General features: G+C 41.9%; 1 protein-coding gene across 1 annotated transcript; it reads left to right on the top strand.

The window, feature by feature from the left end:
* The first annotated feature begins 3,319 nt into the window (after positions 1 to 3,319).
* Positions 3,320 to 14,767, top strand: LOC134299179 (uncharacterized). Its single transcript, XM_062981205.1, has 3 exons — positions 3,320 to 5,988; positions 7,943 to 8,111; positions 10,444 to 14,767. The coding sequence occupies exon 1, from the start codon at positions 3,433 to 3,435 to the stop codon at positions 4,651 to 4,653; it is 1,221 nt and encodes a 406-aa protein (XP_062837275.1). The 5' UTR covers positions 3,320 to 3,432; the 3' UTR covers positions 4,654 to 5,988; positions 7,943 to 8,111; positions 10,444 to 14,767.
* The last annotated feature ends 905 nt before the right edge of the window (positions 14,768 to 15,672 follow it).

The raw sequence follows: 15,672 nt of genomic DNA, 5'->3' as shown, positions 1-15,672 counted from the left end.
TTTGCATCTCAAGCCCCCAGCAAATTGATACATCCAGCTCTTGCAGCTGCAGCAAGTTCAAGCCTTCTGCAAAGTGGATACATTTTGCTAGAAGCCTAGCCTTTGCAAAATTGAGACATTTGCAAGCTTTCCCGCTCTTTTTGCATCTCAAGCTAGCCAGCTAATTGCTACGTTCAGCTCTTCAACTGCACAAGATCAAGCTTTTTGCAAAGTAGATACATTTCTCCAGAAGCCAGCCTTTACAGCAAGCCTCTTCCAGAACTCAGTTTGCAAAGCAATAAATTTCCAACCTTCTGCAGTTCCTGCCATTTCTTCAGAGCCTGCTGCAAGTTTATGAAAGCCCAGGCTTAACTTCTCAGTTAAGCAGCTGTTTTAATTGTCTTGTTTAAAGTATTGCATTGCCCTTTTGTGTGCCTTTAATTGTATAGTTATATAGTATTGCATTTTGTACTGTTTGAAACTTAGGATAAGTTTCCTTTTGAATTTAACAGAATGTCAAGTCATAGCAATGAGATTTTGCAAACAAGGGTCAAATCCCCCCGCCCAGTCAGAGAAAGGCACCCCACAGAGAAAACAATGCTCTGCCTTTTGCAGCAGGAAGGCCAGCTTAGGCAGAGGTTTAACAGAGCTTGGCAAAACCTGCCAACCATAGCTGATGCAATAAAGGCATCCTTTTGCCCAAAGGAAAAGGAAATTCTTAGGCAAGTATTTGTAAAGGCCTTCAATAATGGGAGTGCTATTGCAGAAGAAATAATCTATGTACTGAACAAAATTAACACTCCAGAGTCTTTAGATAGGGCTAAGGAAATTTCTTTTAGCCTACAAGAAGAGAGGAGGCGCTACAGCGCGGTTCTATCTGAACCAGAGCCCAGTTCCTTATTCAAAGGTACAGAAGAAAGGGTTCAAGGCTCCCCATGTGTAAGCCTTAGATCCAGTCTGCTCAAGATTCCATCTAATGATGCTAGCCTTAAATCCAAGCATTCATCTAGGCGTAGCAGTTCCTCCCAATCCACACACTCATTCATCAGTACTTCTTCCAAAGCAGCCCACTACAACAGAGAGGCTGTCCGTTTGAAAATTAGAAAAGAGGTTTTAGAAGCACAGGCATCTGCAGAAATGGCTAAGCAAGACCTTGCCTTCAATGAAGAGGAACTCCTCATTCAACAGGCTAAAGCCAAGCAGAAACTGCTTCTAGCTCAGGCTAGGGCCCAGCAAGAAGCTGATCTAGCGCAGGCTAGGGCCCAACAAGAAGCTGACCTAGCACAGGCCAGGGCCCAGAGAGAAATAGAGCTTGCAATGGCTGAAGCCAAGCAAGATGAGCTGCAACGGGATCTGGATCTGCTTCAAGTAAAAAGAGACACAGCACAAAAGATAGTCAGAGCTAACGTTCTAGCCAAAGCCCTATCACAGGAACTAACCCAAGAAAACCTTAGTTTCCTGCCAACACAAGAGCCTACAGCAAAGGTTTCAGCACACCTGCAACTGGCACCACCTGTAGTGCAGAGTCATATCTCCTTTTGCCACCTTGAAGATCGCTCACCTGTTCCAGTGTTCGCGACTTCAAGGCCAGCCCATTCCTCAGAAGTACAGCAAAGCACGGCCAGGAGAGTGCCATCTCTGTCAGAGTCCATCCCTGTACTTAGGCCTCAGAGATACCACTTGTCTACTTGGGAACAAAAGGATGACGTCTTTCAACAACATCCAGATGTCCATTCACATTGGCAAGGCATGGCCGGGAGTGAACCACCACATTCATCCCTGCATACCAAGTCAATTCTCCCATCGCTGAAGATGAAGGCTTCAGAGGTGCTGCCTGCCAGCAATCTGCTGAACCCAGCATCGCCTACCATCGCGAAAAGATGTGTTCAACCGAAGAACATTGAGTTTGTCATGCCACATCACACTCCTCAGATGTACCCTTACACACTGGAGTCTCAATTGGGTTCCCTCTTGCGAAATCCAAGAAGAGACATCAGAGACAAAGGCGTCCAGAAATTCACTGACCGACCGGATGACTACCTTCTGTGGAAAATCACCTTCATGAGGGCCATTCGAGATTTCAAGCTAGAAGCGGATGAAGAACTGTCTCTTCTTATGGCGTGGCTTGGACCCAGCTCAGCCGAGCAAGTAAAAAGACTTTATGCTGCTCATGTAGCAGACCCCCAAAGAGCTTTGTCCACAGCGTGGTCTCGCTTGGACCAGCGCTTCGGTGCGAGCACTGAGATAGAAGCATCCCTCATGGATCGACTCAACAGGTTCCCATCACTGAAGATGAAAGATTGCAAACAGCTTTGGGACTTTAGTGATCTTTTACTAGAGCTAGCTTCAGCCAAAGGAAATCCAGAGCTGCCAGGTTTAGCATGCCTGGACCAGCACACGTCGCAGAGTGCCATCCTCTGCAAACTTCCTTTTCATCTTCGAGAAGCTTGGGGGAAACAGGTGTTCAAGTACAAAGAGGAGAATGCAAATGTATACCCGCCCTTCACCTTTTTGGTGGATTTCGTCACTAGAGCAGCCCGTGAGAGGAATGACCCTCAAACAGGTCTTCTCGCTTTGTACCAAGACCTAAAGCCTGAAAAGACCTCCAAAGAAGACAAAGCCCAGGGCAAAGATCTTAGAAGGAACCTGAGTGTCAAGATGACAGACGCAACTCCTGCAACTTCTGCTCAACCAGTCAGCAACAACACCATATCCTGTCCCATTCATCAAAGGCCACACAGCCTAGCTGAATGCAGAGAGTTCGCAAAGAAGCCTTACAAAGAACGACTCCAAATAATTCAAAAGGCCAAGGTGTGCTTTAGATGCTGCGGCGCCACTATTCACTTCTCCAAAGACTGCAAAGAAAAGGTTAAATGCCAACACTGCAACAGCATCAAGCATTGCTCTGCAATGCACAACTTCGATTCCCCTCAATTCAAAGCAAAGTCAAATTCTCCTACCAAAGAAGAAACCAAAGAAGACCAAAAGCCTACAGAACCTCAGGTAGCCCTCAAGGCTCCTGCGGTTGCCTGCACCAAGCTTTGTCAAAATAGCCACAAGCCAAGGATTTGCCACCCAATCTGCCTGGCAGAGGTGTATCCAGACAAGCAGCCGTGGAATAAGAAAAGGGTCTACGTCGCCTTGGATGCCCAAAGTGATGCATCTCTTGCAACCCCAGAGTTCTTCGACATGTTCAACCTTCATACCGAGACAATAGATTACACCATATCCACTTGTTCCGGAAAGAATAAGATGAATGGCAGAGTTGCAACAAAGTTCAAAATCTCGCCTGTTGGACAAAAGGTCAGGTACGATCTTCCTGACCTTTAAGAATGCAGCCTGATTCCCAGGAACAAAGAACAGATAGCCACGAAGGAGGTGGTACAAGCCCATCCTCATCTCAAAGGTATTCAAGATCTAATTCCAGCTTTGGACTTGGAAACAGACATCGTCATGCTTATCGGTGCAGATTGTCCCACACTGTTCCGTGTTAGCAACCAGATTGAAGGTCCTAAGGGTTCACCCATGGCCCAGCAGTTGCCTTTAGGATGGACGGTGTTAGGCCCAGTCTGCCTGAACAAGATGTTCCAGCCTGTCACTAAAAGGCCTTCACTAATGCAAGGATGTGCCAGCCACATCTCAGTTTGCTGCCAGGGAGTAATGCCCGATTACTCTTCCATCATCGAAGTCACAGAGAGAAATGAGCAAACAGCCTTCTCTAAAAATGAACAGAAGTTCCTTGAGATGATGAACAGCCAAGTCACTCAAGACCCTGAAGGTAATTGGATAGCACCTTTACCTTTCAAGCGGGAAAGACCATCTCTACCCAACAACAGAGATGTTGCCCTTCATCGTCTCCTGTCCTTAAGAAGAAGGATGCTAAAGGATCCAAAGGTAAAGACCCAGATCACCCAGTTTGTGGAAGACCTCTTCAAAAGCAACTACGCTGAACCAGCCAGCGTGTGTGCGGAGGGAGAAGAGCAGTGGCATTACATATCCACTTCAGAAAATCCGGCAGATGTGACATCCCGAGGAACATCAGCCGCAAAGTTGTCCAAGTCATCCTGGATCACTGGACCCAAATGTCTTCAAAATCCTTCCTTTCCAGAAAGCATCTCCGTGCTCAAAGACACTGAGTTGCCAGAAATTCAGTCCTGCAAATCTACCATCGATGGCCAAGACTTATCAAGGCAAGGTTTAAATCCAGCCAAGTTTGAAAGATTTTCAAAATGGACTAGACTTCAGGCAGCCATTGCCAGGCTCATACATTACATCACTACAAAAAACAGTGGTGCAATTCAGCCCCAAGATCTTTCAAAAGCCTCAACAGTCATCCTGAGATCCACTCAAAGACAGTGTTTTTTAGAAGAAATAGCTTGTCTAGAAAGAAAAGCATCCTTGCCCAAAAATAGTTGTTTAAAGGACTTGAACCCCTTCCTGGACAATGAGGGTCTCCTTAGGGTTGGAGGTAGACTAAAAAGAGCAAAGATTAGATCCTGTGTTAAAAATCCTTTTATTTTGCCACACCATAGCCACATAGCTCTGCTGTTGACACAGCATTTCCACACAAAAGTCAAATACCAAGGAAGGTCAATTACTCAGTCTGCCCTAAGAAATTATGGGTTTTGGATTGTTAGGTGCCAACGTAAAGGTTGGGGATTTGGTGTTACTTAATCAAAGATGCTCCTAGATACCAATGGGCTTAGGGTATTGTGTCAAAATTATATCCTAGCTCTGACAATAGAGTGCGCAAGGCCCAGGTTAAGGTCATCTCTAACGAAAAGGTTTTTTTTATTTGACAGGCCTATTAGCGACATGGTTGAGTTATTTTCACAAGACGTACAGTCTTAAAGTTATAAGAGTTAAAGGTATTTAACTCCATTTTGTTTAGATTTCCGAAAGTCCGGAAATCTAGGCCGGGAGTGTGACGGCGCGAGTGGCGCCATCTATGTGTTGGAACTATAAGTTGCAAGATTTGAATTGCTGTATCATGCCTGATTTTGCCCTTACCCTGTAGATGTAGTTGGATTGGTTATTTATATCTGTCAATCAATGTTGTTTGTACCTGTTACATTGCTCACTCAGCAAAACTGTTTGGCTCCACCTCTTCCTGAAGTAGGACAGTGTTTCCTCTTTTCATTCCATCAGCAAGTTCTCTTATCGGATGGACGTGAAAGAGAGGCTTGGCTCAAAAAGCCCTTCAAAAGTTACCTCTCAGCACCAATTCTGAGGTTCTTACCCTTGGGACTCACACTTCATGTTCAGGGCCAACCTGAACAATGTTGAGGAGTCTCAAGCGCCTTCACATCAGTCCTTTGGCAACAGAGGAAGACTCTTGTCTTCAGATATAGGTCATTGGACTGAGGCTGAGTTTGCTCCGGCATTCACAGCCAGAGAAAGAGGGATCTGGACAAGCTTCATGGACTTAAACAATCAAAGACTGTAATGTATATTTTCTTTTACCCCCTTTGTGAAGAATAAACCCAGTTTTGAGTTAACTACAGTGTTTTGGTCCTTGGGAGTTCCAGCTTCCCTAAAGGAGGGCAAGAAGCAATCCCCTGGGGAAAGATGTCACGTCCATGCCTCTTTCACTAAGAGTTTATAGCCCCAGGCGCGACGGCACATTGCCCATAAAATAACCCTGAACCAACATTTTTATATTTTACTGTCAATCACTGCAATTATGCCATTAAGCAAAGGCCTATAAAATGTATACTATTCTGGAAGCTGAGAGCATTTAAAGAGAGGTTATTTAGGCTGTAGCAGACAATATTTAAATATACCTTACCCCAAACAGTGATTTGACAAGCTGCCATAATGGCTTTAATTAGTATGCAAAACACATTCTGAAGTCGCCTCAAAAACTGCCAATTGTAGAAAGACTAGAAGATGCTGCGCAAACATGTTTCCCCATTTTTTTGACAAGCATGGGGCACATACTTGTATAATCCCTCCAGAGCTACCTATTATAACTGGCGACTAGGAGACGTGTTCCTCAGCTGACGAAAGGTAACACTAGCTTAAATAAAATTCGCTCCGTGTCTAAATCTATCCAACTGCATGACACGTTGTCTGCTCTACCTTTCTCTGAACTTTTCATCTTGAAAGGAGGAGGGGTGGTGGATGTAACTTACCATTTCTCATTGCCTGCACAACCTATAAATGTATTCAAGATTCAGAGCAAGAATCCTAGAGAAAGTGGAAATGTTTTTTGTTCTTTCCTCCAATGATCTATTCAAAAGAAAACAGCCCCATCTTCAGGAAGATCAGTGAAAATTGGATGAAAAACAGTTTGTGAGTGGAGTTAGATTGGCTTGTTACATGCAAATATTTGGAGGAAAAGGTGGATTATTACTTCCTCTCAGGGGAAAGCAGTTTGAGGAGGGTGATTTGGATCTGAGAATAGACTTTGGAAGATTAATATTTGAAAAAAAACCCACATATCTTTTTAAAACATCAAATTATGTCCCAAAGCCCTTCTCTTCTTCTCCAAAAGCAGCAGGAGAAATGAATGGATACTTAACAATTTCCTTGCTTCTTTTCAGGCATACATTAGGAAACCCACAGAGGGAACAGCAGTTTCTGAGCTGATGATTTGGAGCTGTGCATTTTTGTATCTAGGGCAGTGATGGAGAACCTTTCAGTGACCGAGTGCCCAAATGGAGGGGGGGTGATGGGGGGACAGATGGTTGTGTGAGCGGGGGAGGGGTGAAGCTGCCTCAACATAGAGAATAGAGGCAGGGCCGTGGCCAGAAAAAAAATTTTGGGAGGGGTTTTGAAAATTTGGGGGGGGGGTTGAACCCTTAAGCCCCCCCCCCCCCCGGCTACAGACCTGTCCATATCTGCTTGAGATAGTGCCTGGAGGGACTCTTAATTTTTTGCATCTCATAGACTTAGCATGGGGATTTGGTTAACCAGTTAAAATTCATGAGTAAACCAGGTTTCTTTTTAACCTGAAACATTTGGGGGGGGGGGGGTTGAACCCCTACCCCCCCCCCCCGGCTACAGGCCTGGATAGAGGGGTAGTAAGAGTGGCCATCCAGCAGCATATAACCACGTTCAGTGACACTTGGTAGTCTGAATTCCACCTCCACAGCATCTATCTGATCCATCCAGAAGCTAATCTGTCAACAGTATAGATCCACCCTTTGCTCCTTCTTTTTGGATTTCTAAATTCTGGGTGGTTCTATACATACATTAAAATCAAGTTCAGAGGTGATAAGGAATGAATAAATTTTGTTAGTAAGCAGCTAAACAAACACCCCAGGAACTCGTTTGAAGCTAGGACAGTAGTGACAGTATCAACTCAACGAAGATAGGAAACAAACCCAGGAATCACAGTATCTTTGGCTAGACAGGCACTGGAAAATAACACAACTATCAAAAAACTACAGCCAGATGGTTAGATGGATACATAGGTAGGTAGATAGATGAGCCAGAATTCTGTATCAGCTACTTAATTTAGCCAGACTTCCTAAAATCTGATGGAAAAATAATTCAGTAATGCTTCAATATCAGCAAACTGGACCTCCTACCTATGAAGGTTGGTAAAGTAGGTTGGGAGGATTAGGATCATGGCAGTAATGTCGTAGTTGTGACCAGGGCCGTAGCGAGAAAAAAAATTCGGGAGGGGTTTTGAAAATTTCGGGGGGGGGGGGTTTGAACCCCTAGCACATACCCCTCCCCGCTACAAACCTGTCAATATCTGCTTGAGATAGTGCCTGGAGGGACTCTTAATGTTTTGCATCTCATAGACTTAGCATGGGGATTTGGTTAACCAGTTAAAATTCATGAGTAAACGAGATTTTTTTTATAACTTGAAAAATTTCGGGGGGAGGGCCTGGTTGTGACTAAATAACCATTGTGAAAACGGAACAATTACTGATGTGTAAATCTAGGTAATTATTTCATATTAATAAACACTGTTGCTGTGATCTTTAACCCTGCACATTCTTACTTTAAGCAGACATCAGCTACATGGAAAAAAGAGGTCCATTCTGCAAGATCACATCACGGCTGAATGATGTTTCTATCAGATGATGAGAGGGCGGGTGGGGGCAGCTGAGTGAGAGGAGGTTACTTAAGTATACTTAACTAAGTAACCGATACAGAATACTTGCCATTATTATCAGGTAAGTTGATAATGTATATTATACATAGCCATTTCACATATTATTTTTCTTATATAATCTGAAGGCACCAGATCCTATCTCATTTTAAAGCAGGGTCAGTCCTAACAGGGCACCAACAAATAGCAGGTCCTATAGGTTATGTTTCAGAGAAAGAAACTGGCAAAAGCATCTTCAAATATTTCTTGCCTATGAAAATCCTATGAAATTCAAGAAAATGCCATAAGCTGACATGCAACTTTATGGCATATACACTCACAACTATTTAACATATTGCTATATTTGTATTGTGAAAGTTGGTGGATTAAAAGATTATAATTGGTAATTCTAAAAGGAAATAAAATTAATGTTAAAAATAGGGAAAGTATTTGAAGAAAGAATGCAAGGTGTTGAACCAGAGGCAAAATCAAAGAGGATGTATCACAGGAAGTCACATTTATTTAGGCCAAATGAGAAGGGCCCTTTTGAGTGTCATCTGTTCCATGGCAATTTAAATCTTGGTCATGGGCACTGTAAGCTGAAAGTGATAGTTTAAAATGCAAGTTTATGCCTTCCCCTTGTTTTTCTTGATGTGGAGATGATGATTTGAAGTCGACTGCTAAAATGATGCAGTAAATCATAGAGGATGAAAGGACCCAACAACTAAGCTAGATAAAGTAATAGTATGAATGACTATCTGAAATCATTAATTGTAGTATATGTAGAAGTTTGTCAATATTGTTCTCAATTAATTAGAATTGTCATTTGCTTGCCCTCTTCATAAAACTACAGAATTGTAGTCAAAACTGACAGTTCACCCAGCAGTTGTTTCATAAACAGATTTTAACATAACTTCTAGATGACTATGGTAACATCTGTCCAACCAAAGGAGACTGTATGTAAATTATTCATAATTTTACTAAAAGAAGTACAATGTTATGATGCATGTGGGAGAAGGAGGAATCAGTGTTTCAGCTTAAGACTAAGCATTCAGCTTGAATTAAAAATGCAAGCAGCATCTATAATTTGCAATCCTACCTCTTTTATGGTTTATTAAAGTAAGTGTTAGTAAAGAATTATTTTAATTCTATACAGCTGAATGGCTTCATATAAATTTATGAGTGCAACAGATGTTTCAACTGGCTTGTTTAGTGTGCATATCCTTACATTCCCTTCAGCTGATGAGGTGCCTATCCATATAACAAGGAATTCTTTTACACCACAATGGCACAGCTGGCTGAAATCACCACCTGCGCTCATAAATGCCTGGATTGCATTACCTCTGCCTAGAGTTGGAGGTGGTTTTCCAAATTGCAGTGATGGATTTTCATATTAGGTTGAATTAAATTAACCTTTGTGCATACCAGAGTCCTTTTCTATGTAATACATAAGTCCTCAGTTAAGCCTTCTGGGAAGCATTAAGCAGTGAAAGAACACTGCACGGGAGCCCAACAGAGGAATAAATTTTGCACATTCTGACTTCTATTCATTTGGACATCTCCATTAGGAGTGTGATATGGCTTGTGCATTTGTTTGTGCAGTCAATATAGTCGGGAGGAATTTGCCATGTTTCTATATCAGTTCTCAACATCAGTTTCTATATCTCAACATCAGAGTTTCTATATCAGTTCTCTCTTTATTAATTGTTTTTCATGTCTAGGTTTTAATTACACTGATGTTAATTTGCCATTGAGTCAGTTTCACAATCTCTCTGTATTTGCGTATAAAACATGCAGTTCTTACTAGTTTTTTAGAAAGAGTCCTGTGTTTCATACAGAGGGTTACACACACAGCGTTTCACTCTCTAAATTTTATCTCAAAGTTAAATTCTATAAAGGGATGTGAACATTTTAATTGTGTTTCTGTAACTCCTACCTGTATTTTCTGTTTATTGCTGCTTTGTATCAAACTGTGAGACCTTTGGTTTTCTTTCCAAGGTGAAATTCATGTATATTGCTAATCCATTTTTCCTAACATGAAGCATTTTAAATGTTCGCCTATTGACAAAAGCAAGTTCAGGTGCATTTATTGTGAATCATTGACACTTCAGCTCTTTACATTTTAAAATACGCATTGTCTTGTGTGAGCTGTATTTCTTGGAAATACTTTGTAAGGCTTTTAGATGTGAAAATCTTCAATGCAAGTTGCATTTTCTTCTTGCAAAAAGGTCTTGGACCTTTCTTACTGCCACCAGATTCCTTCATGGCTATTCCTACTTCAAACTCTATTCAGAAGCTGCAATTAGTACACAGTGCAGATGCAAGATAACCTAACTAGTTTACTAACCAGAATTGGGCATTGTGATTATATTACATTGATGCTGTGCCAAATAAACTAACCTCCTTTTTGTTTCCAGGCTAAGCTCAAAGTGCTGGTTGATCTTGGGGTGAGATCATTGTTTCTTGTCATATACTCAGTAGCGACTCAAATAAAGCCCCTACAATCTGTGGAATGCTTCTCCCCAAGAAAACTCACCTAAAAACTGTATTTTTACCATCTGGTAAGTTTTATTTTTAACTAGCTTGGCGACCACTGCTGTGCCTGGGTAATTCGAAAAAGGCATTGTTTGTTTTGAGGTGTTATTAGAAAAAAAGCCAGTCTTTCCTCCCATTAGAAAATGCATAAAGTTGCGGGTGAACTGCAATTCCTAAAATCATGGGCCAATCAGCCAAAACCGCACTAGTATTCAAAGATGGCCATGTTGGGTCTGTGTGCCAAGTTTGGTTCAGTTCCGTCATCTGCTGGGTTCAGTGTTCTCTGGATAAGAGTGAACTACAACTCCCATATTCCAAGGTCAACTCTCTTCGAACTCCGCCAGTATGCACACTTGGCCATGTTGGGTCTGTGTGCCAAGTTTGGTTGAGATACCTCATCTGCTGGATTCAGTATTCTCTGAATATGGGTGTACTATATGTCTCTGATGCCAAGGTCAATCACTGACAAAGCCTGCCAGTGTTCACAGTTGGCCATCTTGGGTCTGTGTGCCAAGTTTGGTCCAAATCCGTCACTTGCTGAGTTCAGTATTCACTGAATATGGATGAACTATAACTCTCTGATGCCAAGGTCAATCACCCCAATGTCTACCACTATGCAAAGTTAGCAGGGTTGGGTCTGCGTGCCAAGTTTGGTCCAGATCCGTCATTGGTGGGGTTGGGAGGGCTCCTGAAATACAGGTGAACTATAACTCCCAGAGTTAAAGATCAATCACTCCTGAAGTCCACCAGTATTCCCAGATGACCATGTTGAATTTGTGTGCCAAATGTGATCCTCATCTGTCATCAGATGGATTCAATGTTCTCTGAATACGGGTGAACTATAACTCCTGGATGTCAAGGTCAATCACCCCAAACCCCACCAGTATGCAAAGTTGGCTGTGTTGAGTCTGTCTGCCAAGTGAGTTTCAGGTCCATCATTGGTGGGGGTGCAGGTGAAATATACATCTCAGTGCCTACAATACCTATAAATCATAGTGAATTCTCCTCAAACCTCTCTCTGCCTAGTATGTTCAGTTGCTGTGTGCCATATAAAAGAATAGGAAAGGGTTAAGGGAGAGGCAGTGGGTGGGGTCATGCAAATTCCTCACCAATGGAGAAGGAAACAAAGGAACACTGGGATGTGGTGCTCACTGTAATCTACAATATCAGTGGAGGGAAGGCTTTGGTGGCTCCTCAGTGATGTGGGTTAAAGTTGTTTGTAGAGGCGGGAGGCTGTCTGTGTAAGTGGACATCCTTGCCACATACAGACATACAGATTTTCACTTTTATTATGTGTATAGAGTTATTATCCTGAGTTACCTAGATAACATTTTAATCCTATTGTTATAGTTTGTTTTATTGTTTTTGTGAGTCTTTATTAATTGTTTTTCATGTCTAGGTTTTAATTACACTGATGTTAATTTGCCATTGAGTCAGTTTCAATTTATGGTGTTCCTATGAATGACAGACCACCAAGATCCCAATTCATCAACCATCCTGCACAGATCTTGCGAAGTCAGAGTTGTGGCTTCCTTGATGGAATCAATCCACCTGTGGTGTGGTCCCTCTCTTTTCCTATCTTCTTACACTTTTCCAAGCATGATCATCTTTTCCAATGAAACATGACGCCTCATTAGATGTTCAAAGAAACATAAACACAGTGTTCTTTTCTCTTTCCATAAACCAGTCTGGAATATAATTGAAGGGGGGTATAAAATCGAAGGGAAGGAGGAAAAGAGGGAGGGGGAAAAGCTTTTACTTGTCTTTACTTATATCCAATTAATTTGAGAAGAACATTTGGTTAGCACTAGAATCATGTATTATTATGGGCATTTCTGAAAGAACAATTGATGAAATCCTAAATATAATTGGGTGAATTTTCAAGCAATTACTCTCTTTTTTTGGTAGAAGCTTTACTTGGTACTTTTGATCTGAAATTATTGGTCAGGTACATCCTTTAACTATATCTGAGATAACAAACACACTGTTAAATGGAGTAACTGGCAAAACAACTAATCTACTATTTTTTTGGGGGGGGGGAGTTCAAAAGATGGGTTGCAGTTAAACATCAAGAAAACCAAGATCATGGCAACTACACCTATTGATAACTGGCAAATAGAAGGAGAAAACGTGGAGGCAGTGACAGACTTGTATTTCTAGGCGCAAAGATCATTGCAGATGCAGACTGCAGCCAGGAAATCAGAAGACGTTTACTTCTTGGGAGGAGAGCAATGGCCAATCTTGATAAAATAGTGAAGAGCAGAGACATCACACTGGCAACGAAGGTCCGCATAGTCAAAGCAATAGTATTCCCCATAGTAACCTATGGATGCGAAAGCTGGACCATAAGGAAGGATGAGCGAAGGAAGATAGACGCTTTTGAACTCTGGTGCTGGAGGAAAATCCTCAGAGTGCCTTGGACCGCAAGAAGATCCAACCAGTCCATCCTCCATGAAATAATACCCGACTTCTCACTGGAGGGAAGGATATTAGAGGCAAAGCTGAAGTATTTTGGCCACATCATGAGGAGACAGGAAAGCTTGGAAAAGATCATGATGCTGGGGAAAATGGAAGGAAAAAGGAAGAGAGGCCGACCAAGGGCAAGATGGATGGACGGTATCCTTGAAGTGACTGGCTTGACCTTGAAGGAACTGGGGGCAGCGACGGCTGACAGGGAGCTCTGGTGTGGACTGGTCCATGAGGTCACAAAGAGTCAGAAACGACTATGCGACTGAGCAGCAGCACTACTGTGGAGGAAGAGACAAAGCAAAGCATATATTTGGTCTGTGAACCAAAGTATTACCTACGCTCCCTCTACCCTCCCATATAAAATCCAGATTATCATCTTTGAACTGGATTATATTTTGACTCAGATAATGTAGTTCAAAGCAGATAATGTGGATCATCTGCTTTGATGATATGGATTATATGGCAGTGTAGAAGGAGCCTGAATATATATAATGTTAACATGCTAAAATACTTGTGGGTGATTAATTTATATCCATGCCCTATTGTAATATCACATTGCTATCCATTAGTTCCTTTCAAATTGGTTTGTTTTGAGTATCACATAACTATTTCTGTTGCTGCATCTTTATAATAAGATAGATCTGTCTACTTGCCAGCACTGTTCTAATCACTATATTGTTTCCCTTACAGTTTTCCAGTGTTACAACTTAAAATGAGAACTTCTCAATCATTATGCAAAGTGTAACATATGGATTTTTCACCAAGGACTGATTTTTTGAAGGCATTTTGCTGTGCTAGGCTAATTGTACTTTAGTATTTCAACAATTCTTTTACCGTGATTTTGAAGTTTAAAATCTTGTTTATTTTTAGATTTTTCCATGTCACTTTGAGTACTTCAGTTGGCATGGTGACTGAAAACAAGCGTGAGATTGCTGTAAGCACAAGAGACTCTACATAATATTGCAGCTTGAAATGCAACTGTGAAAATTGCACCTACCAGTCCAGGCACATGAAATAAATTTTGGATTAGCCATTCTTCGAATCAAATGTATATTATATTTCTGATATCCCAGAACCACCACTGAATTACTTTATATATACAAGACACTATGAATTCTCTATTAGTTTCTAAAAAGAGCAGTCACCATAGCAACGGCTGTACCTTGATGCTCTCACAGCATATGCTACCCCTGAGATATAAGAACAATTTCTTTAAATAAATCCACAGTATCGTGATCAGCATTTACTATATAGTGTATATATAGATAGATATTCATTCTGAATCATCCATCATGCAAACAGGACACTAAGCAACAAATAAAGTTTAACTAATGCAGTTCTTTAAAAAATGAAAGCAATCTTTAGTTGCAATGATTTCTATTGCTGTAAGGATGTGGATGACCAAATGAGAGGTTGGGAAACGGGCTCCAAATTGCTCAAGGGTGGATTGAGGGCCATTATTTCTTTATGTTGAGAATGGGTAAGATAAGAACTAAGCCTCCTTCCCTCCTTCTTTCCTTTCTTTCTTTTTTTCTCACTAAACTGATTTTTTCATAATTTGTTGTGTAGCCTTATTATTAGGGTTTCGCAAATATATAGGGAAAAATTGCATCTGATGACTCACAAAGGTCTGATGAGTCACTAGATTGGAAACCAACAGGAACTTACACTGTACCAGTTTCCTTTTAATACATTAACTCTGACTCACCATTTGTTAATAAAGAGTTTTTAAAAATAGTTCTTTGTCTTTGGCGATATTTATTCAGTTGACAGGTATAGGAAATAGTTAAAATCCATTGGCCTAGCTCAAAGTGAAACCTAGCTCAGGGGTGGGCTGCGGTGGCGCAATGGGTTAAATTCTTGTGCTGCTGAACAGCTGATCTGAAGGTTGACAGTTTGAATCCGAAGGCTGGTGTGAGCTCCCACTGTTAGCCCTAGCTCCTACCAACCTAGCAGTTTGAAAACAGGCAAATGTGAGTAGATAAATTGGTACTGCTTCGGCAAGAAAAGGCAAAAAGATGTTCCAAGGAGTAAATGGTCACATAACCAGGAGGTGACAATGCAGGCTCCCCAGCTTGGAGAAGAGCCAGAGCCAGAGATGAGCACCGCCTCCAGAGCCGGAAATGAAAGGAGAAGTCTTTGCCTTTGACTGTGTATGTGTGTCTCATTGTAACAAGGCCCTGAATGTTTGCCTGTGTTTGTTTATATACTGTAATATAATCAAAGGCTCTCTTGAACAGGAGGTCTTCCCGGACAACCTAAAAGAGGCAAGGGTTCGTCCCTTGCTAAAGAAGCCTAGCTTGGATCCCATGACCCTTGCCAATTATCGTCCTGTCTCCAACCTCCCATTCTTGGGTAAGATGATAGAGCGGGCTGTACTGGGACAATTGCAACAATTTCTGGATGATACAGCCGGCCTGGACCCTTTCCAGTCAGGCTTCCACCCTGGCCATGGGACGGAGACAGTCCTGGTTGCCATTACAGATGAACTTCGTCGCCAGTCTGATAGCGGCGGATCAGTGCTACTGGTACTTCTCGACCTTACCGCAGCATTTGACACCATTGACTATGATCTAATGATTCACCGTCTCACCATGTCCGGAGTTCGCGGTCAGGCCCTCAATTGGTTCAACTCATTTCTG

This window comes from Anolis carolinensis, chromosome 5 (genome assembly GCF_035594765.1).
Source record: "Anolis carolinensis isolate JA03-04 chromosome 5, rAnoCar3.1.pri, whole genome shotgun sequence".
Taxonomy (NCBI): Eukaryota; Metazoa; Chordata; class Lepidosauria; order Squamata; family Dactyloidae; genus Anolis; species Anolis carolinensis.
The sequence above is the reverse complement of the archived record's forward strand: the minus strand, read 5'-3'. Positions and strand labels throughout refer to the sequence as shown.